The following is a 25,813-nucleotide window of genomic DNA, read 5'->3' on the forward strand; positions in this document are numbered from 1 at the left end:
CACCCAGGCCTGGGGTGCCTTACTCAGCTCCCCATTCTCCAGCCTTCTGCAGGTGCATGCTGTGCCCCAACCCACTCTCCTGACTCATTCTCATAATGGGTTTGTGGAGACAGGTGCAGGGACTCTTCCCCTTCTCCTCTGGCCATCTGGGGTCCTGGGAAGAGAAAGAGGAGGAGGGCCCAGGTGGCTGCAGGTTGACTCACCATCGGTGCCCCCTACTCCACAGTTCTGCCTCCTTTCCTGTGATTCACCCACTGGGAGCTATGGGAATGACTCCCCCAAGCAGCAAGGAGAGCGATGAGATGAAGTCCCTGCCGACGTAGCTGCCTGCTCTCCTGAGCTCTCCCAGCCTGCCCATTGGCTCTTGTTTACCCTTCTCTGTGCCTTTCAGCCCGGCCCAGGGAATCCTGTGATCTTTTTATTATTTGTTTATTTATTTTTTTACGGTACGTGGGCCTCTCACTGTCGTGGCCTCTCCCGTCGCGGAGCACAGGCTCTGGACGCGCAGGCTCAGCGGTCATGGCTCACGGGCCCAGCCGCTCCGCGGCATGTGGGATCCTCCCGGACCGGGGCACGAACCTGCGTCCCCTGCATCGGCAGGCGGACTCTCAACCACCGTGCCACCAGGGAAGCTCAATCCTGTGATCTTGGGAAGAGAGAAAGACACGGGGTTGTGTCCAGGAAAAGTGCTGTGTTGGACCTCACGTTAACTTGCATGTACAGCCCCAGAGGGAAGACAGCCTGTGTGTGTGTGTGTGTGTATGTGTGTGTGTGTGTGTGTGTGTGTTCATTCATTCATTTCACAAATGTTTACCCAGCCCCTCTTGGCATTGCACCAAGGGCTGAGGGCACAGCAGTAACTAAGGAGAGACTAGGCAAATGGTTGACCTCGGGTTCAAGGATTCGGAACCCAGCCCTGTCCTCCAGACTGGGCAGACCTTCATAATCACTCCAGGTGGAGAGAAGAACACGAAGGACACGGGGTGGTGCCTCTGGGGCGTCAGCTGCTCAGAGGAGACCCAAATGCCACAGATCCCTTTCCTGCTCTGCTCCTCAGTCTGTGCATTTATTTCCCACAGGAGGGAAGGAGATAAGACCTAGGATTCAGGGTTGCAGTGGCTGGGCCACCCCGCAAGGCTCTGTTAGGGAACAGGTAGAGGCTGGCAGCCCTTGCACTTCTCACATTCACTGAGTTACCCTTTCCTGGGCTCTGCGGTGGTGCAGGGGTGGGCTCCGGGGCGGGAGCAGCTCTCTGCTGCCCCCACCTGAGTCCGGCCTGTAGGTGGCAGGTGTCAGGTTAGGCCCTGCCCCCTCAGGGCCTAGCCACTCAGCTACAAGGCCGATCCCCTCCTCCTGGGCTGGGCTCTTTTTTATAAGAGGCCATCCGGGGAGCTGCACCCCACCTAGGAGCAGCTTCGCAACTCCTCGAGTCTCCGTGTGCTTCAGCCTCCTCGCCTCCTCTCCAGCCTCCACCATGTCCATCAGGGTGACCCAGAAGTCCTACAAGGTGTCCACCTCCGGCCCCCGGTCCTTCAGCAGCCGCTCGTACACCAGTGGGCCGGGCACCCGCATCAGCTCCTCGGGCTTCTCCCGGCTGGGCAGCAGCAGCAGCTTCCGGGGCGGCCTGGGCAGCAGCATGAGTCTGGCCGCAGGTTACAGTGGGGCCCCTGGTCTGGGGGGCATCACACCTGTCACGGTGAACCAGAGCCTGCTGAGTCCCCTCAAGCTGGAGGTGGACCCCGACATCCAGGCCGTGCGCACCCAGGAGAAGGAGCAGATCAAGACCCTGAACAACAAGTTCGCCTCCTTCATCGACAAGGTGAGGGCTCCCCCTGCGTGGCCCGCGGTGCCTGGCGCCGGACCAGGATCCCAGCCCTTTCTCTTGCTCACCCCACCCTCGGTGGGCACATCTCCAGCCCCTCCCTGGCGTCCTGCTGGGCCCCACCCACTCTGGCACCACTCCCGCTTCCGACGGATGTCTCGGCGCCCTCCCCTGGCCCCCTGCACTTTGGTTTGGGCTGGGGAAGGGATAGAGAGGGGGTCCGGGCGGCTTCTGACTCTAAATCTTGGGGCTCCCTCCCTCCCTCGCCCATCTCACCCCAACTCGAGGTCTGATCGTCTGTAAAGCTTTCAGCTCTGGAAGAGTCCCGGCTGTTCAACTGGCATGTGGGAGGGCAGTTCCTCCCTCAGGTTCACCCTTCTCCCTAGCATGGCCCCGAGGGCTTCTCAACAGAACTCCTGTGCTTTAAATTTTTTTTTTTTTAAATAGGAGATTGATAGGATTCTGGGAGAAGGAAGCGGCTGTCTTGATTCAAACAGGCAAATATTGATCCAGGCCTTCGGCGTACCGGGGCCCAAGTGTTGGGGGCATCAAGATGAGTCATAACTTGGCCAGGGCCCCGGGAGCCGGCCATGTGGGCGGCGCCGGGCGGGGCCGAGGCCCGCGGTACTGGGGACCCGCTCCTCTGCCTGGGGGCGTGTATCGGGGTGGACGCCAGGGCTTGGCTTCAGAAAAGCCCATCCAGGATTCAAAGTCTACGGGCGTGCGACACCCCACCTGCGTTTCACGTCCTGTTAAACCGCACGATTTACGGCTTTAGATAAGGCGTCTGTCCGCTAACGGCCCTCTCCCCGCTCGGCCCTGGTCCCCTCTCACTCCTCCCTACTACCCCGGCTCCGCCCCAACGAACTGGCTCTGCTTTCCCATGGAAGGCGCCAGGCCGGGTTTTGCAGCCTCGGGGGTTTGCCTCCTCAGGGGCCCCAGGGCCCCCAGCGCGCTGGAGGCTCAGCCACTCCCTGCTGACTGGCTCCTGGGAGGCATTTTGGGAGCGGAAGGAGGGAAATCCTGGGGCAGATTAGCGCCTTTAGGAACTGGAGTCCCCCGGGAAACCGGCGCTCCCCAGATTTTGGGAAGTGCTTGCTGGTTCCTTGGCTTTAAGCAACCTTCACTTTACTTCTTGACTGCGTTTTGCTAGCTCTGGGGTCCTCCCAGTGAGTAGCTAAGCACAGGCCGAAGGTTCCCAGTGCTCTGCCCTTTCCTTTGATGGACTACCTTGCTAAATCTGATTTCCTCATCTACAAAATGGGCACGCTAATCCCTAAATCAAAGAGGTTTTGCCTATTCAAGCATAAAATGTATGTAAGAGCTTAGCAGTGTTTGGCCTACATTAAACAGTCTAATAAGGCTAAATGTTATTATCACTTAGTTTTTATAATTTTGGGGCAGAATGAGCTGGGGAAGAAAGAGATTTACAGAGAGGGATTTGCTGGATCTGGACCAGACCCTTAAGATAACCTTCTAAGTCCTCCCAATTTAAAAGAAGTCCAACTTTGGGTTGATTTAAAAAAAAAAAGAAAAAAAGTCCTTCCTCTTCTTGGAACCAGTTTATTATTCTTTCTTTTTAAAAATTTCCCTTCCAGCATGCCTTAATTTCATCCTAAAATCTGGATTCCTTGAGCCCCAAGGAACCTAGGACCTTTGTGTTTGGGACAGGAGGACAGAGTTGTGGATTCGGGGTAGGGTAGGGTAGGGTAGGGTGGGGTTGGATGTTGAGCTCAAAGGAAGGGCTGTGGGGAGGAGGGTCTTCAGTTTGCAGACAGATTTACCTTGTTTCTTGCCTCTTCCCTGGCTAAAAGTGACTTCTGCACAGGGGTGGGGCTCTGGATAGGGCTCGCCTGAGTTCTTCTAAGCCATTGCAGGGCTGAGGAGACCCAGGCTCAGAGAGGGGAAGTAACTCAAGATCAGGTAGCAGTGATGGCTAAAACCTAGGTCTTCTGGCGAATGCTCTCCAGGCTGTAGGGCTAAAGTTTCCTTATAGTCAGTGAGCCCCTCAAAGCCACTCCAAATAATAATAATGATGATAATATTATTTGCTGTGAACAAGCTACATTTTTTTCAATCATATATAAAGTGTTAATTAAAACTTGGCTACTTTTATTGACTGCAATATTACAATCGAAGTCAATAAGAATCATTTGTTTTGCAAATATAGCTTCAACGTAACCGCTAGCTATCCTCTTACAACCATGTATCCCCTCCTTTCCCCCCAACTCGGCACTAATGGGGTTCCGGAGACCCCACTGCTTGGGGAGTTGGATGAGGGGAAAAGACAGTGCTTGCTTCATGCCAGACTTTGAGCGCTGGCCTGATGTGCGATGTGGACCTTTCTGCCTCATCATGCAGGTGCGGCACCTGGAGCAGCAGAACAAGATTTTGGAGACCAAATGGAACCTCCTGCAGCAGCAGAAGACAGCCCGGAGCAACATAGACAACATGTTTGAGAGCTACATCAACAACCTCCGGCGGCAGCTGGAAACCCTGGCCCAGGAGAAGCTGAAGCTGGAAGTGGAGCTTGGCAACATGCAGGGGCTGGTGGAGGACTTCAAGACCAAGTGAGCCTCTGTCATCCCACCCTGCCCGGCCCCTTGGGACCAGAGGCCTAAGACACCAAGGCCTTCTGCTTGCTGGGCAGTGCAGTCTTATAGAATTAGAGTGACCCCAGGACAAGGTTTTCTCGGGACAGTCTAGGTTCATGCCCATTGTGAAAAGCACCTCCCTTCCCCCTTCAATCTCAGAGCTGTCCCGATTTGATCAACAAATGATCTGCTAATGTTTACACAGTAAACCTAAAATGGGAGACAGAGGTAGCCAACAGGCTCTCTTGTATACTAATAGCCCTAGACTCTATTTCTTCCTTACCCCGATTTCCACCACATTCCAGAAAGTTCTGTCTGAGGTTTCATGTCAGTGCCTGTTGCTAACCCTCCTCCTATGCCTAATCCAAAGTGTATTCGTGGATCTGGAGAGAGATTTCCTGCTCCAGGCCCCCCACTGGCTGATGATAGCATGGAGTAAGGGTGGGGAAACAGTAGCTGGTTGGGGCAGAAGGACCAGACCAGCCATCTCATATCTTCTTGCATTTCCATTAACTGAATTTTCTAGCTATCCTTGTCCCCCTGGAAAGACCCACAGCAACCTCACCTTTGCCTCCATCCTCTGATTATATCTGTCTCACCAGGTATGAGGAAGAGATCCAAAAGCGCACAGACATGGAGAATGAATTTGTCATCATCAAGAAGGTGAGGGAGTACCATTCCCCCACCAGACACTGGAGGCTGGCGCTTAGAGACTCAGGCTAGAGGCTTTCTGTTCTTAAATGTTTCTAAGTAATGGGACGACATTCGGGTGCCTCCTAGGTATCTAGCATAGAAGGATAGAGAGGTAGTTAGGTGTATTTGGACAGAACTCTGGACATCAATGTTGGAACATGGTTAAGAAAACGGAGCAGTAGAATTTGAGGTCTGGCTATAGAAGGCTTCCTGGAGGAAAAAAAAAAAAAAAAGGCGGCTTCCTGGAGGAGAAGGAAGAGGGGAGGGGGAGGGGGAGGGGAGTGGAGGAGAGGGAAGGGTGTGTGTAGGAAGCAGAGGTAAAAGTGCTGGGGCTGGGGATGCAGGTGTGATGGGGCAGAGACTGGACTGGGTCAGGCCACACATAGTGAGGTGGGGAAGACAATTAGTTAGAAAGTTCCAAGTCCAGGCCGTTGGGTGCCCCTGGCTTGGCGTCAGGAGTGGGCACTCAGCTCAGGCTCCCCTCCCCCTGCCCCGCAGGATGTGGATGAAGCTTACATGAACAAGGTAGAGCTGGAGTCCCGCCTGGAAGGGCTGACTGACGAGATCAACTTCTACAGGCAACTGTATGAAGAGGTACGTTCTTGGGCGCTGGAGACTGAGGTTCCCCAGCCCCATCAGAGGCCCCTCCCAGCCCCCAGCGCACCAACAGACAAGGGCCCACCACTGAATAATTACAGCTGCCAATAGTAGCCCGGCATGGATGTTCTATATGTTCTGTCCCCCTGCATGAGGGTGGGTTTATTATCCCACTTCACAGATGAGAAAATGGGCTCAGAGAACTGAAATAGCCTGTCCAAGGTCATCATGGACAGAGTGTGTCCCAGCTGCAGCTCAGGCCTGCTCTGTCCCCAGGGCCTTAGTTAGATTCTCTGGGCCGAATGAGAGCCCTCTGTGGGTGCCATACTGGTAGCTGAGAGCACGGAAGGGGTCTGCCCCTCTGGTTTCTCACCCAAAGCCAGATTTCCTTTTATCCTGGCCTCATTTCATCTTTACTTCCCTCCAAGTTCCAGGCCTTTGACGCATTTTCCTTCTTTAGGAACTTTGCCTTCTCTCCAGCCCTAACTCCCACTGTCTTGTCCTTTATGGAAGGCCCTTCTGCAGAAGGGAACTCCTTGTATGCGGGCCCAGGGCCTCACCACCTCCCTTCCCCACCACAGGAGATCCGCGAGATGCAGTCGCAGATTTCTGACACCTCCGTGGTCCTGTCCATGGACAACAGCCGCTCTCTGGACCTGGATGGCATCATCGCCGAGGTCAAGGCCCAGTATGAGGAGATCGCCAACCGCAGCCGGGCTGAGGCTGAGACCATGTACCAGATCAAGGTGAAGGGCAGCGTCACTATAGGCTGGTGTTCCCCCTCTGGCTAGTTCTGTGCCCTAGTCCTTCAGGAGGGAGCAGGATTTCAAACCTGACTCTGCCTGCTGCGAGCTGGGCTGCCAAGTAGTGCTGGGGGACAGGGACGTCTCTGTGCCCAGAGGTGTAGAGGCGGGTAGGGGAGAGATGACCTGGGTTCTGGTGACTTGGCTGAGAGGGCATTCTCCCTCGGAGGGACTGGGGGGGTCCCCTCTCAACCTCACTCCTTGTCTCACATCTGCAGTACGAGGAGCTGCAGACCTTGGCTGGGAAGCACGGGGATGACCTCCGTCGCACGAAGACGGAGATTTCCGAGATGAACCGGAACATCAACCGACTCCAGGCTGAGATCGAGGGCCTCAAAGGCCAGGTATGGGCTGGGCTGGGGGTGGGAGAGGGTCTTGGGACACCTCCGGGTGAGAGGAGATAATGCAGGAGGAGTGAGGGGTCTGGGGGTTGGGGAAGGAATCCTAGACCAGAGTCAGGAGTTGGAGGGGCAGCTAGAGTCCAGACTGCTCCTGGGAGGCTGAGGGGTGCTGAGGAGGCCCCTGTGTGAGGGGCCGGGCAGGTAGGTTGGGGGTCCAGGATGGGTCCCCCAAGCCTGCTTTATTATATCTGTCTTATATATCAGGGTAAGATTGGGCTCTGATGCTTTAAGGAAGTTTAGAAAGCAGAGATCCAGTCCAGCTGGGGGTGGGGATAACACCGCACAGCGTCCCGGGTGAGAAGTTTGCGTGGGGAAGTGCCTGGAAGCTGCTCATATTTCCCCATTCCGCTTCCTGAATCTCGCCCACCTGTAGCATTTTCTTGGATTGAGCCAGGTGGAGTTGGTTAGTCCAGGTCAGGGAGAGGGGGTCCCTAAAGGAGGGGAAAGGGAGAGCGGGTGCAGGGGGAGGAGGGGAGGAGGCAAGCAGACTCTGCTCTAACTGCTTACCTGTCCCCTCCCCCCCAGAGGGCTTCCCTGGAGGCCGCCATTGCTGATGCCGAGCAGCGTGGGGAGCTGGCCGTCAAGGATGCTCAGGCCAAGCTGGCTGAGCTGGAGGCCGCTCTGAGAACCGCCAAGCAGGACATGGCGCGGCAGCTGCGCGAATACCAGGAGCTGATGAACGTCAAGCTGGCCCTGGACGTGGAGATCGCCACCTACCGCAAGCTGCTGGAGGGCGAGGAGAGCCGGTGAGTGTGGGCGTTCTCTGACCGGCCCTGGCGCCCCATCCCTGGGACCTGGGGTGGGGAGGGGTGGGACTTGAGTCCTGTTGTCCCGGGCTAGGGCCAGGGGTTGGTCCTGACATCCCATGTGTCCTCTGGGTACAGACTGGAGTCTGGGATGCAGAACATGAGTATCCACACCAAGACCACCAGCGGGTACTCAGGTGAGTGTCCTGGTCCTGGGGGGGCAGGGCAGGAGGCAGCTCCTATACGATTCCCTCCGGTATAGCTGAGGAAGCTGGGGCCCAGTCAAATGTCTTGTCCAAGGTCACGTAGCTAATAGCAAAGCTCTTTCCCGCCCGGCTCCTGGTTTTTCCCCACCATCTTGGAGGAGTGAACCAGGGCGGTTCCCTATCCCTGGGGACCACGTCCGGTCCGGAGTAGCAGGGAGAAGGGGGCGTGGCCCCTGATGTGCGCATGGGCTCCTGTGCTCACGTGGCTGCCTCTGTTCCTGACCAGGTGGGCTGACCTCAGCCTATGGGAACCCTGGCTTCAACTACGGCCTGAGCTCCTACCAGTCCAGCTTGGGCTCTGGAGGGGGCTCTGGCTCCTTCAGCCGTACCGGTTCCAAGGCTGTGGTTGTGAAGAAGATTGAGACCCGTGATGGGAAGCTGGTGTCCGAGTCCTCTGACATCCTGCCTAAGTGAAAGGCTCCCGCGATCCCTCCCAGCCTCCCCAGCTCACTTGCTCCTGCAAGAAGGAGTTGTGCAGGGGAGTGTTGGAACCAAAGACCTGAGGCTCAGTCCTGTCCTTAGCCCACCCCTGGGGGAGTCAACTGCCTGGGGCTCCCTCTCTTGCCCACGCCCCCCAAAAAGCCAATCCAAGTGTCTTTTTCAGAATAAAGCTTCAGCTGGCTCTGCCAACACATTTGGCTGTGTGCAGCCCTTGTCTGTCAATGGGGTGGGAGACAGGTGGTCAGGAGGCCTCCCTCTAGGATCAGAAGGCTGGGGTTGGGGGACACGTGGAGGAAAGTCTGACCTCCTCCAGGGAGACTTTGCTGAAAAACCTCGTTGATGCCTTGGTTTCAAATACCCCATTTCATTTGATCTGTGCAACAAACCCTGTTGGGGCGCAGAGCAGGTTTTAGATTGGAGTATCAGGAGATTTCCTTTCCCGTAGACCTCACAGGAGGTCGGCCTCAGGACCAGGGCCGGAGAGACCAAGTAATTGGCCTAATTAAAAAGTGGCTGACTGGGATTCGAACCCAGGACCGTCCAGTTCTCCAACCTGTCCTCCTCCTCAGCCAGGCACATGGCATTTCCTCGGTGGCCAGAGGTGTTTTTGTACATCTTCATTCCTTAGCAGCTGGGGACAAGGAATCCTGGTTTTCCGTCCCTTCAGAGGCCCAGAGTCCATACTCAGCAGCTGGGTGTGTCACACCCACAATTTGTAAAAGCCAAGATAGTATAGGATTTGGCATTGACAGATGGCCCCTTCCGTGCTTCACTCACAGTCACACCCACCCCCATGGCACCTCACCACCCCTTTCCACCCATTTACATGCAGTGTTTGTACCATATACAGCCGAGTGTGTAAAGGGTGTGTGCGTTCTGTGTTTGCAGGTGGAGGGCGTGCTGTGTGTATTTGGGTGTGGATGGGTCCTGTGAAGTGTGTAAAGGGTTTTTGCTTGTCTCGTTGGGGCGGGAGCGGGGCTGGGTGGAGCGGTGGCACCTCTGCCACCACCCGTGGACTACCCGGCAGACACGCTGGCTCCTTAGTGCTGAACTAAGTGTGGAACATACCCTTACTTAGAATGGCTGAGACGGGGGCATTTTCAGACTTTCCCAAGCCCTAAAGGAGAATGAACAAACCTATGCAGAGGGTCCAGTCGTTGGGACAGCCTGGCGCAGGAAGCTCAGGTTCTGGTCCTGCTGTGAGGTCTCCCAGGGCTCCTTTCCCTGAGGTCTAGGCTTCCCAGGCCCTGGGCTCCCACCCAAGGGCCCATCTCACTACCTCCCCTAGCTGCCCACCTCAATGGAGCTGCTTCCAGACCAAGCCCAGGCATTCTACCTCCTCTGCCCCCTCCACCCAGTCCTGGGACCAGGGCCAGGGTTCTGGACTCTGTCACGATAAAGGACTTCACTCTTCCCAGTACCATTATCTAGAGCAGTGACTCTAACTATTATGGCAGCAGCTCTCAGTACGAAATTCATTTTTATCACAACCTGCAAATGTTTATATCTATATAACTGAAAGAAAAATTTCATAAAACCGTACCAACCCTCTGCCCTCTGCCCGTGTGTGACTGGCCGTCTTACCAGGTCCCCGGAGCCCCGAGGGTGGTGTTGGAGCCCAGAGCAGGCGCAGTACCCAGTGAGAGAGATCTCTTGCCCACTGAGGACCCAAGTCAGCATTTTCAACTGTGGCCCACCCGATCCTCCTGGAAGCCAGCCACCTGTCTTACCGGGCCCTGCCCCCTGGCGGTGGGCACACGGTTGGGGAGGGGGCTGGCAGGCAGCCAAAGGCCCCACCAATGTTCTCCTGGAGTTTCCACACCCCCGACCTGACCTGCTGCTTGCTTAGGGAAAGGCAGGAAAGCTCCAGGGAGAATTCCCTTTCCCTCTCCCCCGCCTCCTTCCTTTCTTGGTTATTGTGCATCTACGGTGTGATCAGGGACACTCAGCCTTTAGGAGACACCATCTCATCTACCTTTCAGTATTTAATGATGTAAAGGAGCTGGACCTCCAATTCTCATTTAGAGGAGACACCGAGGAAGGATGAACGCTAACATTTCTTTAATACCTATTTGGTGGTAGACCTTGTGCTTCAGCACCTTTCAGCCTTCCAAGGATCCTGTGAGGCAGGTATTAAAATCTCTCTTCTTTCAGGAGCTGTTTTTCCAGCTCCAACCCTGTGGTTTTGGTAGGTGCGACCCTCACAGCACCTCTTCTCTGGGGCCACAAGTGTGGAGGGAGCCAGGCTTGGCCCGTCACAGCCCCCTTTGTTATTTTTTTGCTCAGGTATAATACTAAATGTAATAGAATGCAGAAAGTACTCGATGGATTTCTACTTACAATCACACTGTAATGTAGAACATTTCCTGTGTCACAGAAGAGTCCCTTGGGCCCCTTGCCAGGGTGCTTTTTTTTTTTTTTAAATTGAAGTATAGTTGACTTACAATGTTGTGTTAATTTCTGGTGTACAGCAAAGTGATTCCTCTCTCTCTCTCTCTCTCTCTCGCTCCTTTTCTAGATTCTTTTTCATTCTAGGTTATTACAAGATATTAAATCCAGTTCCCTGTGCTGTACAGTAGAACCTGTTGTTTATCTGTTTTATATAGAGCAGTATGCATTTGTTAATCCTCAGCTCCTAATTTATCCCTGGCCCCTCTCCCATATCCCCTTTGGTAACCATAAGTTTGTTTTCTATGTCTGCAAGGTGCACTTTTAAAAATGCAAATCAAAAGAAAATGCAGGGCTTCCTGGTGGTGCAGTGGTTGAGTCCGCCTGCCAGTGCAGGGGACACGGGTTCGAGCCCTAGTCTGGGAAGATCCCACATGCCGTGGAGCAACAGGGCCTGTGCGTCACAGCTACTGAGCCTGCGTCCTAGAGCCGTGGGTCATAGCTACTGAAGCCTGCGCACCACAAGGAAGAGTAGCCCCCACTCACCGCAACTAGAGAAAAGCCCACGTGCAGCAACAGAGACCCAATGCAGCCAAAAATAAGTAAATAAATAAACCATTCACTTTATTAAAAAAAAAAAAGAAAATGCAAATCAGATTCAGTTACTCTCCTACTTACTCCCCGCAATGTTGCCACCGAGGATAAAGCCCCAAGCCCTGCCTTGGCCCACAGCCTGGGCCAGCTCAGCCCCCGCCCTCCTCAGTGCCCCCCCTCCCCCCCTCCGGCACCGCGCGCTCTCTATCGCACATGCTGTTGTCCGCCTGGAACGTGACGGCTTTTCTTTGCGGGCTTCCGAGCTTCCTAGGGATTCTGCAGAGTGCAGCCCAAATTCAGCTTCTGCAGGAAAGCCCCTGGAATCCACAGGCCAGGTGGGGTACTTCTAGAATAAGTTCTCAAGGCATTTCTCGTAGATTGCAGTCATTTATTCATCTGCAGTGGCGTTTTACTAGTGTTAACCTTATCTGGTAGACTGTAAGCTCCATGGGGGCAAGGACCCCTTCACATATGCCTGGCTCTTCACTGATTCTTTTTTGTTTTTAATTGAAGTATAGTTAATTTACAGTGTTGTGTTAATTTCTTCTGTACAGCAAAGCGATTCAGTTATACGTGTATATATATAGTCTTTAAAAAAATGTTTATTTATTTATTTTTGGCTGCGTTGGGTCTTTGTTGCTGTGTGCGGGCTTTCTCTAGTTGTGGCGAGCAAGCAGGGGCTACTTTGTTGCGGTGAGTGTGCTTCTCATTGCGGTGGCTTCTCTTGTTGCTGAGCAGGAGCTCTAGGCACACGGGCTTCAGCAGTTGTGGCACGTGGGCTCAGCAGTTGTGGCTTGCGGGCTCTAGAGCGCAGGCTCAGTAGTTGTGGCGCATGGGCTTAGTTGCTCTGCGGCATGGGATCTTCCAGGACCAGGGCTCGAACCCGTGTCCCCTGCACTGGCAGGCGGATTCTTAAGCACTGCGTCACCAGGGAAGTCCCTATATATTCTTTTAAAATATTCTCTTCCATTATGGTTTATCACAGGATATTGAATATAGTTCCCTGTGCTATACAGTAGGACCTTGTTTATCCATCCACTGATTCTTGGGTACCTAGCAGAGCATCAGGTGCATAGCAGGTGGTCAATAAAAAAATTATTAAATAGGGCTTCCCTGGTGGCGCAGTGGTCGAGAGTCCGCCTGCCGATGCAGGGGACACGCGTTCGTGCCCCGGTCTGGGAAGATCCCACATGCCGCGGAGTGGCTAAGCCCGTGAGCCATGGCCGCTGAGCCTGCACGTCCGGAGCCTGTGCTCCGCAGCGGGAGAGGCCACAGCAGTGAGAGGCCTGCGTATCGCGCGCGCGCGCAAAAAAAATTAAATCAAAGAATGAAGGAACGGGTATTTCCCTGGCGGTCCGGTGGTTAGGACTCCATGCTCTCATTGTTGAGGGCCTGGGTTAGATCCCTCGTCGGGGAACTAAAAATCCCACAAGAAGTGCAGTGCAGCCAAAAAAAAAAAAAAAAGAGAATGAGGGAACTGTTTCCAGATTGATGGTTATCTATTATTTATTTATTTTCTGCCATTTTAATTTTTTAAAACTCCTTCCTTTTGGGGAAGATAGATCCATTTGCTCAGGCCTAGTCCAGGAGCAGATGATGTATTGGTCTTTTAAAGCATCTCCCTGTCAAGTGCACTTAGCTACATGTTAGCAGTAGACAGTCCTCTGTAAGGGCCTGGGAAGGAGTGGAAAGAGCAGAGTTAGAGCCGGGCTTGGCGTAAATGTGCCTAGCAGTGTGCCTGGCACCTGGACGCTGGGGAGGAGGTTGGCAGAGGTGAATACAAAAGAGCTAACATAGGGTCCTTGATCTCAAACTACTTCCAGCTTACCTGGAAAAACAATACACATCCCAGAAACGTCCAGGCGCTGTGTTCAGTCATGGAAACGTTCATTGGCCATCTGGGGTGAACCAGACTCTGGAAGAAGGTCTAGATGCTTGGCACGTGGCAAGGTGAGGAGCTGTTGTGTGTGGTGGGCTTAGCAGTGACTTAGTACAGCACTGACTGCTACTAGTCCCCCAATGCCTGTTCCCTCTCTTTTCCTCAGTAGGTAGAATGCCACTTTTTAGTTGGGCACCTGGCTACCCGGAAAAAAGACTACATTTTTCTGCCTTCTTTGCAGTTTGTTGTGGCCATGTGAGAAAGGGATAGAAGTGGAAGTGGATGGTGCAACTTCTGGGAAGTGTCCTTTTTTTTTTTTTTTTAAGTGCCTACTTTATTCCAGACATCATTTGGGGCCTTTGGGATACAGCAGTGTCCTTGTCCTCAAGAAGGCTTATTCTAGTAAAAAGCACATTTATCTCTCTTCTAGGACACGAAGAAGGTAACTTCCTTTTACAGAATTCTTCATTGTTAAGGTAGCTCGGTAATTGCATTGATACTTTTGCATTATCCAATACCTTAGCCCAAACTTTACTTTTTTTTAAAACATCTTTATTGGGGTATAATTGCTTTACAATGGTGTGTTAGTTTCTGCTTTATAACAAAGTGAATCAGCTATACATATATACCCATATCTCCTTCCTCTTGTGTCTCCCTCCCATCTTCCCTATCCCACCCCTCTAGGTGGTCACAAAGCACCACCGAGCTGATCTCTGGGAAATGTTCTTAAAGGGAGAGAGCGTGAGCTGTTTCTTTTGGCTCTCCTTTCTGCTGGTGGGAATGCATATGTGATGGTTGCAGTTCAGCAGCTATCTTGGACCATGAGGTGACCTGGAGAATGGAAACTCCCCTTGGTAGAGCAAAGGAGAGTTGGGACCTGAGTCCATGGCACCATGAAATGCCATACTGGCCTTGGACAGATTATCTTTATATGTCTGGAAAGTTGAGAGAGAAATAGGCTTCTGTCTGGATTGAGCCGCTCTTATTTTGGGTTTTCCTGTACTCTCAGCTGAGCTAATTCTAATATAGTGAGCCTATCAGCCTGTCTCAGGGATGTAGCTGCCAGAGGAGCCTGGAGGATGAGCGGAGAGAGCACTGACTGGGATAAGCAAACTGGCTTCCAACCCCGGCCTGCCTCCTGCTCTTGACTGGCTCTGGGATGTTTGGGAAGCCCCTCCCCTCTCTGGGCCTCAGTCCCCTCTTCTTGAACTAAGAGGGCTAGACTTTAGGGTTGCTATGGTAGCTTCTAGCTCTGCCATTTTATCTACTGGACATTTTGTTGAGTCATGGAGGCCCAGAATGCCAAGCTGAGAAATTTGAACTTGATCTCAGAAGTGGTGGTGTCACTGAAGATTTTTTTTTTTCTTTTTTTTGTGGTACGCGGGCCTCTCACTGTTGTGGCCTCTCCTGTGGAGCACAGACTCTGGACGCGCAGGCTCAGCGGCCATGGCTCACGGGCCCAGCCGCTCCGCGGCATGTGGGATCTTCCCGGACTGGGGCACGAATCCGTGTCCCCTGCATCGGCAGGCGGACTCTTGACCACTGCGCCACCAGGGAAGCCCTGAAGATTCTTTTGTTGGGGGGCCAGGAAGTGAATTGATGGGAGGCAGTGCTTTAGGAAGATGAACCTGGCAGGTTCTGACAGGGACATGTGACTAAAGTGGGGCGGGCACTGGGTGAGGGTCAGAAGACCTGGTGGACACCCTGGCTCTGCCAATCATGGCATCTGTGACCTTGGGCACGCTGCCTCCCCTCTCTGAACTTCAGTTTGCTGCCCATGACACGGGGACAATCAACACGGCCCAGAGTGGTTGTGAAGACTGGAACCGGTCATGCATGTGAAGGTGTCCTTTGAACTGTAAATGAAGACACTTGCTCTTTCCCTCAGATCTCTCTCAGGATGAATATTCCCCACCTTCCCTTCTGTGTCTCTCGCCCACCCTGGTGCACCACATTCACTCCGCATAAGACCAGGGAGCCTCCCTGGGAAGAAGGCAAAGGGGCCCGAAGGCATCTGCCTGCTCCCTGCCCCCTTCCCCACTTCTCTTAGGTTTTTTTCTCCTCACTTCTCTGTGTACTGAGCTTTGCAGTTTTCGAAGTGCTTACAAAGGCTTCACCTCGTTTGGTTCTCACATGTTCTCTGAGAGGAAGGTTCAAGTCTCTTTTTATTTTATTTTAATTAAAAAATTTTTTTAAACTACAAATCTTAAATGTTTTAATTACAAAAATATCTCTAGTTACATGAAGTAATACTTCCAACTCAGAACTATACTGTGCAGGACGCTTCTTTTATTTAATACAATAGTGAGTCTGTAAACTCAGTCTCCTTCTACTGTCACTCCTTTCATTCAGAAACATACTTGGAATATCGTCAAGTCTCATTTTATAGGTGAAAAATGACGCCCAAGGCTGGGGAGAGGGAGTCACTTGCTCAGGGTTGCCTGGCTATTCGGGGGGCAGAACTTGGGTCAGAACAAGGGCCTCAACCTGAGCTTTTCCCAGATTATTTTACTTGCCCAGACTCTTTTAACCTAGGGGAAAGTTGCAGGATTACAGTAAAGGACGGAGGAGTGAACCCCACTGGTGGGTGCGCCTGGGGTAGTGGAGAGGAGGGCAGTATAAGTTCACGGTTGGTCCCCGTGGGGTCACTTTACTCAGGCTTCTGGCGCCACCTGGAGGGAGATTTGGGAAGTGCATCCACCTCCCGCCACTGTAGCCTGCTCCTGGCTTCGGGATGTTTCCTCTAACACTCCCTTTCCTTCCAGCTCCTGGTCTATTTTGGGGGCTTATTGGAACAGAGAATGTAGGTAACTTGGAGTTTTGTTTTTTGGTTTAGGAGGTCAAAATACAAATGCCCACAGGGGTCAGACCACTAATGTAAAAGAGGAAAGTGAGTCTGGGTTAAGAAACTGTGGATAGACACAGGTTGTTTGCACATGAAAAATGCTGGAATAGTCTTCTGCTCACAAAGAATTGTGTTTTCCATTGTCTTTTTTGAAACCTGCTGGCCTTTCATTCTCCCACTGTAGATTGAAAGATGGGTGCAGGGGTGGTTTAATTTTCTTTTTAGCTCTATCATAAGGTGGTCCAAGTGTAGAAAAGGCATCTGACATTCGGCTTCATTGTTGGGACAATAAAAGGGAATGGTGAGGACCATGGCCAGCTAGAATTACTGATAATCCCTGGACCAGAGGCACCCCTTCCATGAAGCTCTTGTTTTAGCAGGCTCTGCTTTGTTACCCTCCGGCTCTGACTCTTGACCCTTAGTGAGGAGTCCAAGGGGCCAAGGAGGTACCCACCCAGACGGAGCTGTGTCTCCCCGTCCCTGTCCAGATGGACCTGAGCTCACTTCCAGAAACTGCTGGGCTTCTTCCCTGGGCCCTCTCTCCCTTGAACCTCTAGTTCTGACAGTGGCTATGGGATGGTTGATTTGGGGGTGGATGGGTGTCCAGAGCTGGCCCATCCTGTCAGGCAGCCACCAGCCACCAGTCACCAGCCACATGCGGCGATGGAGGATTTGAAACATGGCCAGGCTGAACTGGGATGTGCTGTAAGTATAAAATAGATAGCACATCTTGAAGATAGTATGAGAAAAAATGAATATAAAATATTCATAATTTGATTACATGTTGAAATAATATTTTGGATGTATTGGGTTAAATATGTGTACTATTAAAATGAATTCCACCTATTCCTTTTTACTTTATGAAGTAGCTACTAGAAAATTTAATATTCCATATGGGGCTGGCATTTGTAGCTCACATTCTATTTCTATTGGGCTGGTACAGAGGGCCCTTGGAAGACTTGTTAGGGTGTCCACAGGCCTGTGCATGAGGGCCCTTCAAATATGGGGTGAGATTCAGGATGCAGCTGGGTCAGAAGAGCAGGGGGCTGTGGGTCTCCCTTTGCAACCCGTCCTGGCTCCCCAGATGCTGGGACCAGGCCCAGGGGGGCCTCTCTCCTCAGCCCCTGCCCGCTGTAGAAGACATGCAGGGATTCCAGAGCTTTCAACTTTGCAACAGAAATCGGAAATCTGGATTTTTACAAGAAATCTCTTGATTTAAAAACGTTGGCAACTAATTCAAATGTTTGGAAAAAACATTGTCCTGGCCAAGACCTCACAAGCCACAGAAAATATATCTTTGGGCTCTGGTTCAAAGCAGAGAGACTGAGGGACTTCCCTGGCGGTCCAGTTGTTAAGACTCTGTGATCCCTGGGCGGGGAACTAACATTCCGCATGTTGCATGGTGCGGCCAAAAACAAACAAACCAACAAAACAAAAACAAAACCAAAAAGCAAAAAACAAAACAAAGGAGGGAGACTGAGGTCAGAGTCCCCATAGCATAGGAGCCCGAATCACCATAGAAGGACTGAGGGGAAGCAGATGAAAGGGACTGCAAAATCTCCACCACCAGCTTCCACCTCAGTGCAGCATTGGTATTAGGGGGAAGTGAAGTGGTGGGGACCCAAGGGACACAGAGAGCCCCAGATTTTCCTCTTTCCCTGCAGCCTGCTTCTCAGTCTGTCTGGACCCCTGAAAGATGGGCAGTAATTGTGGGCTACGCTCAGAGGGATGGAGGTCGGTTGTGGGCATATAGGAGGTTCAACAGGTGTCCACTGGGGGGCAGCAGAGGAGCAGGGAAGAAGCAGCTCCATCGGCTCCTTAGAGCAGAGCTGGCCGGCCTGCTGCATCCTTCCGCATTCCAGGAGCCAGACCTGGTAGGTGCGTTGCAGACCACCAGAAGTCCACAGAGAGCTTGCATGCAAATCAAAGGAAGCTCTCATCTTCTGGGGGGTTGCGGCCCCAGGTCAGGGTCTGGCTTGATAAGTGGAATTTGGGGTGGATTTTAGTCCCCATCCACTTATGCCCTACCCGCCTGGCAACCCAGGGGGCGTTGCTGTGGTGGTGGAGGAGCTGAGGGCTGAGGGGACCGAGGTCTGGAGTGGGGCAGCCCCGGTCCTGCAGGTGTGTGTGGTTCGCTGCTCTGGTGCTTTGAGTTCCAGGTGAGAGGTGGCAGGGGTTCCCACACTGCCAGGTGCCAGTCGCTGGCTCCTGCCTTTCCGGCAGGTGGCAGGCTCCAGGCTCCATCGGCAGAGCCGACTGAGGCTGGGGTGAGAAGGCTCTGCCAAGGGCTGGCAGGTGAAGCTGGGGAGGGGGCGGTGAGAGCTTGACAGGGTCCAGGAGGATGGGCACAGCGGACATCGGAGGCGGGTGGGATTTCTGGTTCTGGAGGAGGGGACACCCGCCCCTGGCACTTGGGTCAGCAGTGCAGAGGCCGGTGCTCTCTTGTGGCGGCTCAAAGAGGGAAGTCACCGTGCGTCTGGGCAGAGCCAGAGCCCTTGCTCCCAGTCCGTGCTCCTGCCCCCAAAGCACTCCTTCAGGTTGGTTCGGATCATGTCACACCCCAGCCCAAATACCTTCTTTGGAGTCACCCAAGCCCCTGAGCTTGTCACTCAAGGCCCTGCCTGCCCTGGCTGAAGACCACCTCTGCAGCTGCAACCCCACCATCCCCCCCCCCTCCCCCGGCCCAGCAGCTCAGCTCCTTGCAGGTCCCTGGAGGAAGCCACACACACTGACACCCCTCGCTCTTTGTGTGTGCTTTCCCCTGCAGGCAATGCGGGCTCCCTCTGGCTCATCTTAAGTCCTCCTGACCCTTCCGAGGCTGGGTTCCCGGTTTCCCTGTACTCCAACCCGTGGCTGTTTTCTCTGCGTTGCATCCCCCACCCCTTGCCCCAGCAGATGGTGGGCTTCATGAGCCTGCCTGGAATGCATTCTATATCCCTATGCTTGGTAGGAAGACCTGACTATATCCCCCCTCCCACCCTTCCAGCTGCAGCCTTGTCATCACAGAAGACTGGCGGGGAGCCAGGTGTGGGTGTGCATGTGTATGCATGTTTGTGTGTGTGTGCTCATATGTGTGTATGGTAAGTGCACATACAGAGGGCCTCAGGCAGCAGAGACAAGGACTAACTCACATGGGAGCTAATGTGTGAGCAGGAGCAGGCAGGCCGTGCACATCGGCCTGGCAAGACAGAGCTCCATATGCAGCGCGGGCTTTACTTTAAAAAAACAGGGCTTCCCTGGTGGCGCAGGGGTTAAGAATCTGCCTGCCAACGCAGGGGGCACGGGCTCGAGCCCTGGTCCGGGAAGATCCCACATGTGGCGGAGCAGCTAAGCCCGTGCGCCACAACTACTGAGTCTGCGCTCTAGAGCCCGCAAGCTACAACCACTGAAGCCCACGAGCCACAACTACTGAAGCCCGCGCGCCTAGAGCCCGTGCTCCGCAACAAGAGAAGCCACCGCAATGAGAAGCCCGTGCACCACAACGGAGAGTAGCCCCCGCTCGCCGCGACTAGAGAAAGCACGCGCGCAGCAACGAAGACCCAAGGCAGCCAAAAATAAATAAATAAATAAAATAAATTAAAAATACTTTCGCTGAAGTACCTATACATACAGAGAAGTACTTACGTCAAAAGTATACAGCTTGACGAGTTCTCACAGACTGAACACGTCATGCTACCAGCACCCAGATCAAGAAAGCGCAGGGCCAGCACCTGCAGTCCACAGTAGGGGCTTTTAAAAGGCCTGTGCCTTGACTCTGAAGCTGGGAGGGGGTGGCGAGAGGGTGCGGGAGGAGAGAGTCTGGGGGCCTTCAGACTTCCACCTGTCTCCCCTCCGGTCTGGGCTGCTCTAGGAGATTGACTGCTTTTTGAACACAGGCCCTCTCCCTAATGCCTCCGTTTTGTCATGCCCGTCCTCCTCCAGCACCCTGGCTGCCAGGCCCTGGCATGGCCCCCTCCTTGGGCGGCAGGCCCAGGGCCTATTTCTTTTCCCAGTCTACCTCAGGAGCCCTAGGGTCCCTATGGCCCTGTGCTCAAATCAGCTGATGGCCAGTTTGTGCTTTTCTCCCACGCCCAAGGGGCAGACTGTGGGAGTGCGTGGCTTCTGGAGTGACATCTGCCCCAGCCAGGCTTGTTATAACTACAGAATAGGGACAGAACACGGATAAATGAAGCCCACCCAGTGTCCTAGAACTGCAAACACAAGGTGGGTACAAAGACCTGCCCCCTAAAACCAGCACTCCCAGGATGGAGCTGGCTTGACTGTGTCTGGGACAATTATAAACGCCCAGTGACGCTGTGCAGGTCTGAGTGACTGGACACGCACAGGGACACTGTTTGTGCCTGTTTTACGGAGACTGCCTGGAACCCTGTGTGTGTGGCAGTGTTTGGCGTGTCTGGTGGTGCTGGCACACTGAGTGTGACAGGCCGGGAGTGGATGGCTGGGTGGCTGTGTGTGTAGGGCTGTGCGTGTGGGGCTGTGAGAAGGGCTGGTTGTGTCCACGTGCTTGGGAGCCCATGTGTGCGCACCGATGTCTGCAGGTGAGGGGATAGTGCGGGGAAAGTTGTAGCTCTGGGCGTGTTTGCTCACTGCAATCAGGAGGTCACCTGTTCCTGTGGGGACCCAGTGCTGGTGAGGAGAGGTGAATCTGGAGAAGCAGAAAGAACAAGGGGGTGGTTGTTGGAGGCTGCGGATGGGCTGTCCCTTCCCCCCGAGGGTCTTGTCTGTGGGCCCCTCCTCTTGGCTCCCAGCTTTGGGGGTCAGTTACCCTGCCCACTGCCTGCAGAAGTGGGCTAGGTGGGGACTTCCCTGGTGGTCCAGTGGGTAAGACTCCGCACTCCCAATGTCGGGTTCGATCCCTAGTTGGGGAACTAGATCCCGCATGCACGCCGCAACTAAGAGTCCGAATGCCGCAACTAAAAAAAAAAAAGGTCCCGCATGCCGCAACTAAAGATCCTGCATGCTGCAACTAAGACCCAGCGCAGTCTAAATAAATAAATATTAAAAAAAAACAAAACTTAAAAAAAAAAAAGAGACAGAAATGGGCTAGGTGGAGCCCAGGCTGGGACCTAGATGCTGAGGTGGCAGGCAGGCCTGGGAGGAGGGAGTGGGGTTGGTGACAAGCCAGAGCGGCAGCCAGAAGCATGGGGCACCCTGCCCTGTGTTGAGCCAGCAGCTGGCTCGGGGAGCGGGCAGGGCCCCACCTAAGCAGGCCAGGGCAGGCAGGGCAAGGTATGTCTTGGGCCAGGGAGGGGATGGAGCTGATGTGGCAAGCCTGGGCCTTGTTTGGCCAAGATGGAAGGTTGAGGGGCAGCTGCGGGGGATTACTTGTGTGATGGGGGCAGTGTGTCTGTGCCTGCTTACTCATTATTGTACATGTGATTGATTTGCTTATGCATTTATCTCTCTTGTTGTATGCATGGATCCATGGGTCGGTGTGAGGGCCACGGGTGGTTTTGTGTGTGTGTGACTGGTACCCAGGCATGTTTGTGCAAGGGTCTTGCACGGATGTGTCTGTGAGAAGGCTGTGTGCTTGCATGATGGCTATGTGTGCACCTCGTCCGAAAGACCCACATGACTTCTGTATGTCATGTTTGTGGCAGACATCTATGTGAGTCAGTGTAGGCTTTCTCCAAGGCCTCTGTGTGTGTGTGTGTGGTGTGTGTGTGTGTATGTGTGTGTGAAGGTCTCTGTGTATGTGTAAGTGAGTAGTTCAGGTCTTGGGCTCAGACAGCAGAGGGCCAGCGGTTGGCAGTAGCCTGTCCAGGGTGGGTGATGTGGGGAGGGGAGGGGTCTGGGCTTCCTGGGTTGGGGCTCGGCCAGGCCCTGGGACCAACGCGCTCCTGCCACAAATTCACATATTCTTTCCACTCCCCCATCACCTCCCTTTAATGGTTCTGACAGTGTGTGTGTGTGTAATGACCCCCAAACCATTGCAACTCTGTGTATAAACATTCCACTGATCCCTTACAGTATGTTTGTGTTTATAGCAATCCTAAAGACCAGGTGTGCACCATGGGAAACATGCAAGTGTAAGTGTGACACACACTCCTGTGTTCCTCTGTGTGATGACTCCACAAGCCACTGGGTATGTGCCTTGGTGTGTGTGGGTCCCACAATCACTGTGCATGTATGTGGGTCAACGTGACATCGTCCCTCCTCAGCCCGGGGATCTGGTACATACATCTTGTTGCCTCCTCCAAAGTCCACATGTGCTGACACTCAGCTTCTTTCTGCTCCCCACCCCACCCCTTCTCACAGCCCTCAGGGATCCTCCCTGGAGATGGAAACCATGGGTGGTGAAGTTGAGAACAGGACCTCCTGCGGAGTTGGCATTTTCCCCTCCCAAATCTGCTTTAGTATAATGGGGCCAGGAGGAGGCCACACCAGCTACGAGCTCAGGGGGCAGCCACAGCCAGTGGAAAGAGCACATGTTCAGAGCCAGGCAGAACTGGGTTCAGATTCAGACTCTCACATCTGTAAGACCTTGGACAAGTGGCACTCTATGCCTCAGTTTCTCCTGTTTGTTTTTGGAGTTGCTATGTGAACATAAAGCTCCCAGCAGTAGGTGAACAGATGCAGTAGTCTCTGGACAAATGGGGGTCCTTTCCTATTTAAGGAATCACTTTGAGAACACTTGAAGGTCACTGTGAGATCTTGCAGGAAAGGGCCACAGGGGTTGGAAGGGGCAACTGGAGCCTGATCTCAGGGTAGCATCTGGTCTCTGACCTTCAGGGGCCCTGCAGTGTGGAGGTGGGCAAAGGCGGAGCTGGAGAACTCTCCAAATGTGTAGCCCGTCAGGCCCGACCTGGCCTTGCACTGCCTCATAGAGCCTCAGGCCTTGCACCCCTCTCAGAGGGAGGTATAGAGTAGGGCATCCAAGGTGTGTGTGGAGGGGGTGGGGGCCACAGAGATGATACTGAAACGGTGGCCATGCAGTGACACCCCAAAAAAGTCAACATGCAGACTCCAAAAAGCCACAGCCCAGCAGCTGCACACACAAAGATCCAGGGGAGGAAGACAGAGACACCCTCAAAAAGACAGGCACACACACAGCCTCCCATTTCAGAGGGACAGAAGTCCCCACCACCCCAAGGACGACCCCGGAAGACCAGACACCAGATTCCCCTCCTCTCCAGAGGGCTCGATTCTCCCAGAGGGATGGACACGCACTCCCCGGCCCCTCGCCCCTGGGGAGGACGCGCAGAGGGCGGCAGGCAGGCCCCTGCTCCCCCTGCTGAGTCAGCCTGTCCCCGCTCAGCCGGCGGGCGTCGGGTGGAAGCGGCTGAGCGGAAGCGGCTGGGCGGCGCTCCAGCTCCAGGGGTGGGCGGAGAGTCAGTCGTCAAGCTGCCGGCCGGAGCCGCCCTGGGCCCCACGGCGGCCGAGGGAGCGCGAGGGCCCAGCCAATCGGCGGCCGCCACCCGGCCTAGCGCTCTGGCCCCGCCCCTGCAGCGGGCGGCCGGCTTCTCGGTTCCCAGGGCCCCCTCCCAGGCAGTCTGATCGGCCCCTGACCTGGCAGCTGGCCAGATGGAGCCCGTGGTCGCTACCTGGGGAGGGAGGTACAGGAGACGGAGCACGGGGCTCTCAGGGAACAGAGCTCCCAGCCAGGAAGTCTCAGCTCCTCTCCCAGGGTCCCCTTCTTTGCCGCTCCCACCTGCTGGTTAGGGTGACAGTGATGGGGTGGGGGGCGGGGGAATTGCCTCCTTCTTGCTGCCCTCTGAGCTCTTCCCAGATCGTCCCTTCCTCGAAGGGGACAGACTGCCTTGCTTTTCAGACTCTCGGACAGTGTTGGCTTCACACTGGTGTTTCCTGCACAGTCTTGATGGCAAAAATTCTCTGTCCACAGTCAGCCACATCACAAGCTCTGTCTTCTGCTTCAGACAATACAGTCACTCCTTGGGAGTGTCATTGTTCCTAAGACTCTGGTGCTGCCTGCTACTGAGTCCGGCCTGGCCAGAGCCTGGGCCTTGATACAGACATACAGGCAGATACGCACAGACTCACCTGAGCAGGTAGAGATTATGCAAACACACAGACACAGAGAGACAGATCTACAGATGTTCTGTCCAGATTCTCATATACACGGAATGCAGACACATTTTCGGCATGAAAGTCAAGCATCCCAGCTCTGTCCCTTACTACTCTTCTGACTTTCAGTCTATCATCAAATCTCTCCAACTGTTTTTCGGTAAAATGGGGATAGCTAGAATCCCTTCCTTACAGGGTTGTTGTGAGGATTAAAGAAAAAAAAAAAAAAACACCTGGAGAGTGCCTGGTACATTGTAATAACTCAATAAATGGGAGCTACAGTGATCTCCCAGGCCCACAAGAATATATCCACACACACACCTCATGGACACACACTGATGCCCACACACACACACACACACACACACACACACACACACCCCAAACTTCAGACATCAATACATACGCAAGCACCAGGTGTGTCTGCACATAGCAACACAGACACAAACAGCACCCCTCTCCCCCCGGCCCCTGCCCCCCGCCCCACCCTCCACCCATGACCTCTGCAACAACCATAAAAGCAAAATTTACTGCCCAGGGTGTGATGGGAACAGCCAGCCCAGCAGGGTGGGACAGGGGCGGAGGCCTCCGCATAGGGCGGTGCCTGCTCTGCTGGGGCTCCCACTCAGCCCCTGGGAGAGGACGCTTTCATTCTTCCAACACGCCCCTCTCTGTCCCCGAGAGCACTCACCCCATCACCTCTCCACTGTCACCTGAAATCAGGCTCCATCCTCTCCCAACAGCCTGAGCCCCAGGGTGGGCCCCCCCAATGATTTGTGCTCCGTGTGGCTGAGGGGTGCGCATGACGGCCTGGTTCTCTGGGGAGGACTTGAGGGTCGGCAGGGTGGCCCTGTCCCCACCGCTTCTCTGGGCCGGTGGATTTTGGAGGGTAGTGATGGTGAGGATTTTGTTGCTGCGCCCTGGAAGCAGCCAGAAGGGGACCACCTGCATCTGGGGATCCCCCCTGGGCTTAGATTCCCCTGGGCTGCACACAGCTTTCAGGCAGATTCTCTCTACTTTCTATTTTATTTTTATTGTGGTAGGAACGCTTAACACGAGATCTACCCTCTTAAACTTTACGTGTACAGTATAGTATTGCTACAGGCACCGTGTTGGTAGCATCTAGAACTTACTCATCTGGAAACTGCACCACCCTCTACTTTGTCATGTGCTTCCCAACCCCAGCTCTCGCCAGACCCTCAGCCCTCCCCAGAGCTGGGGACATCTGTAAGTGGTTCTCTAGTCTCAGGGGACGCTAGAAGGAACGCTGCCCCCAGCTCTGGGAGGGAGAGTCCTTTTCTGAGAAGTCATGGCCACAGCAAGCTAGTCTTCTACTTAAGCAGGTTCTCATTGCCCTCAGATCCCCTCCCCCCATTAACACATGAGGATACCCCTAGTAGGATAGGCTGTCAGAGCTGGAAGGGACCCTCAAGGTTACTGAATCAAGACCCGAGATGGAGGCCCCCATGTCTGAGGTCACACAGTGATTCTGTAGAAGCAGCAGTGGGATTGAAGCTGGGGCTCCTGTCTCCTCAGGCAAAAAAGCCCGAGTCTCAGTGCTGGCTGTACCACTCCCCCACCCCAGCCCCCATGTCCATTTTCACAGGGCTGCGTCCCTTCTGTGTGCTGTCTGATCCTAGGAGCTAAGGAGGGGACTCGAGCAAGGACGGGACTCGGGCCCTGTCCTCAGGGACTCCAGCCTGATGGGGGAGGAGGGTG

General features: G+C 54.1%; 1 protein-coding gene across 8 annotated transcripts; it reads left to right on the forward strand.

The window, feature by feature from the left end:
- The first annotated feature begins 1,356 nt into the window (after positions 1-1,356).
- Positions 1,357-17,473, forward strand: KRT8 (keratin 8). Of its 8 annotated transcripts, none has more exons than XM_032645018.1 (10): positions 1,379-1,819; positions 4,184-4,392; positions 5,019-5,079; positions 5,608-5,703; positions 6,288-6,452; positions 6,728-6,853; positions 7,436-7,656; positions 7,795-7,853; positions 13,169-13,295; positions 13,394-17,473. In XM_032645018.1, the coding sequence occupies exons 1-10, from the start codon at positions 1,475-1,477 to the stop codon at positions 13,395-13,397; spliced, it is 1,413 nt and encodes a 470-aa protein (XP_032500909.1). In that variant the 5' UTR covers positions 1,379-1,474; the 3' UTR covers positions 13,398-17,473. The 8 variants fall into 8 exon arrangements, 7 of the variants coding, with proteins under 7 accessions (XP_032500913.1, XP_032500909.1, XP_032500908.1 ...); XM_032645017.1 differs by having other exon boundaries at positions 13,909-17,473; XM_032645020.1 differs by lacking the exons at positions 13,169-13,295; positions 13,394-17,473 and adding an exon at positions 8,149-8,552 and having other exon boundaries at positions 1,408-1,507; positions 1,733-1,819.
- Positions 17,474-25,813: the final 8,340 nt, after the last annotated feature.

Source organism: Phocoena sinus, chromosome 10, assembly GCF_008692025.1.
Source record: "Phocoena sinus isolate mPhoSin1 chromosome 10, mPhoSin1.pri, whole genome shotgun sequence".
Lineage (NCBI taxonomy): Eukaryota > Metazoa > Chordata > Mammalia > Artiodactyla > Phocoenidae > Phocoena > Phocoena sinus.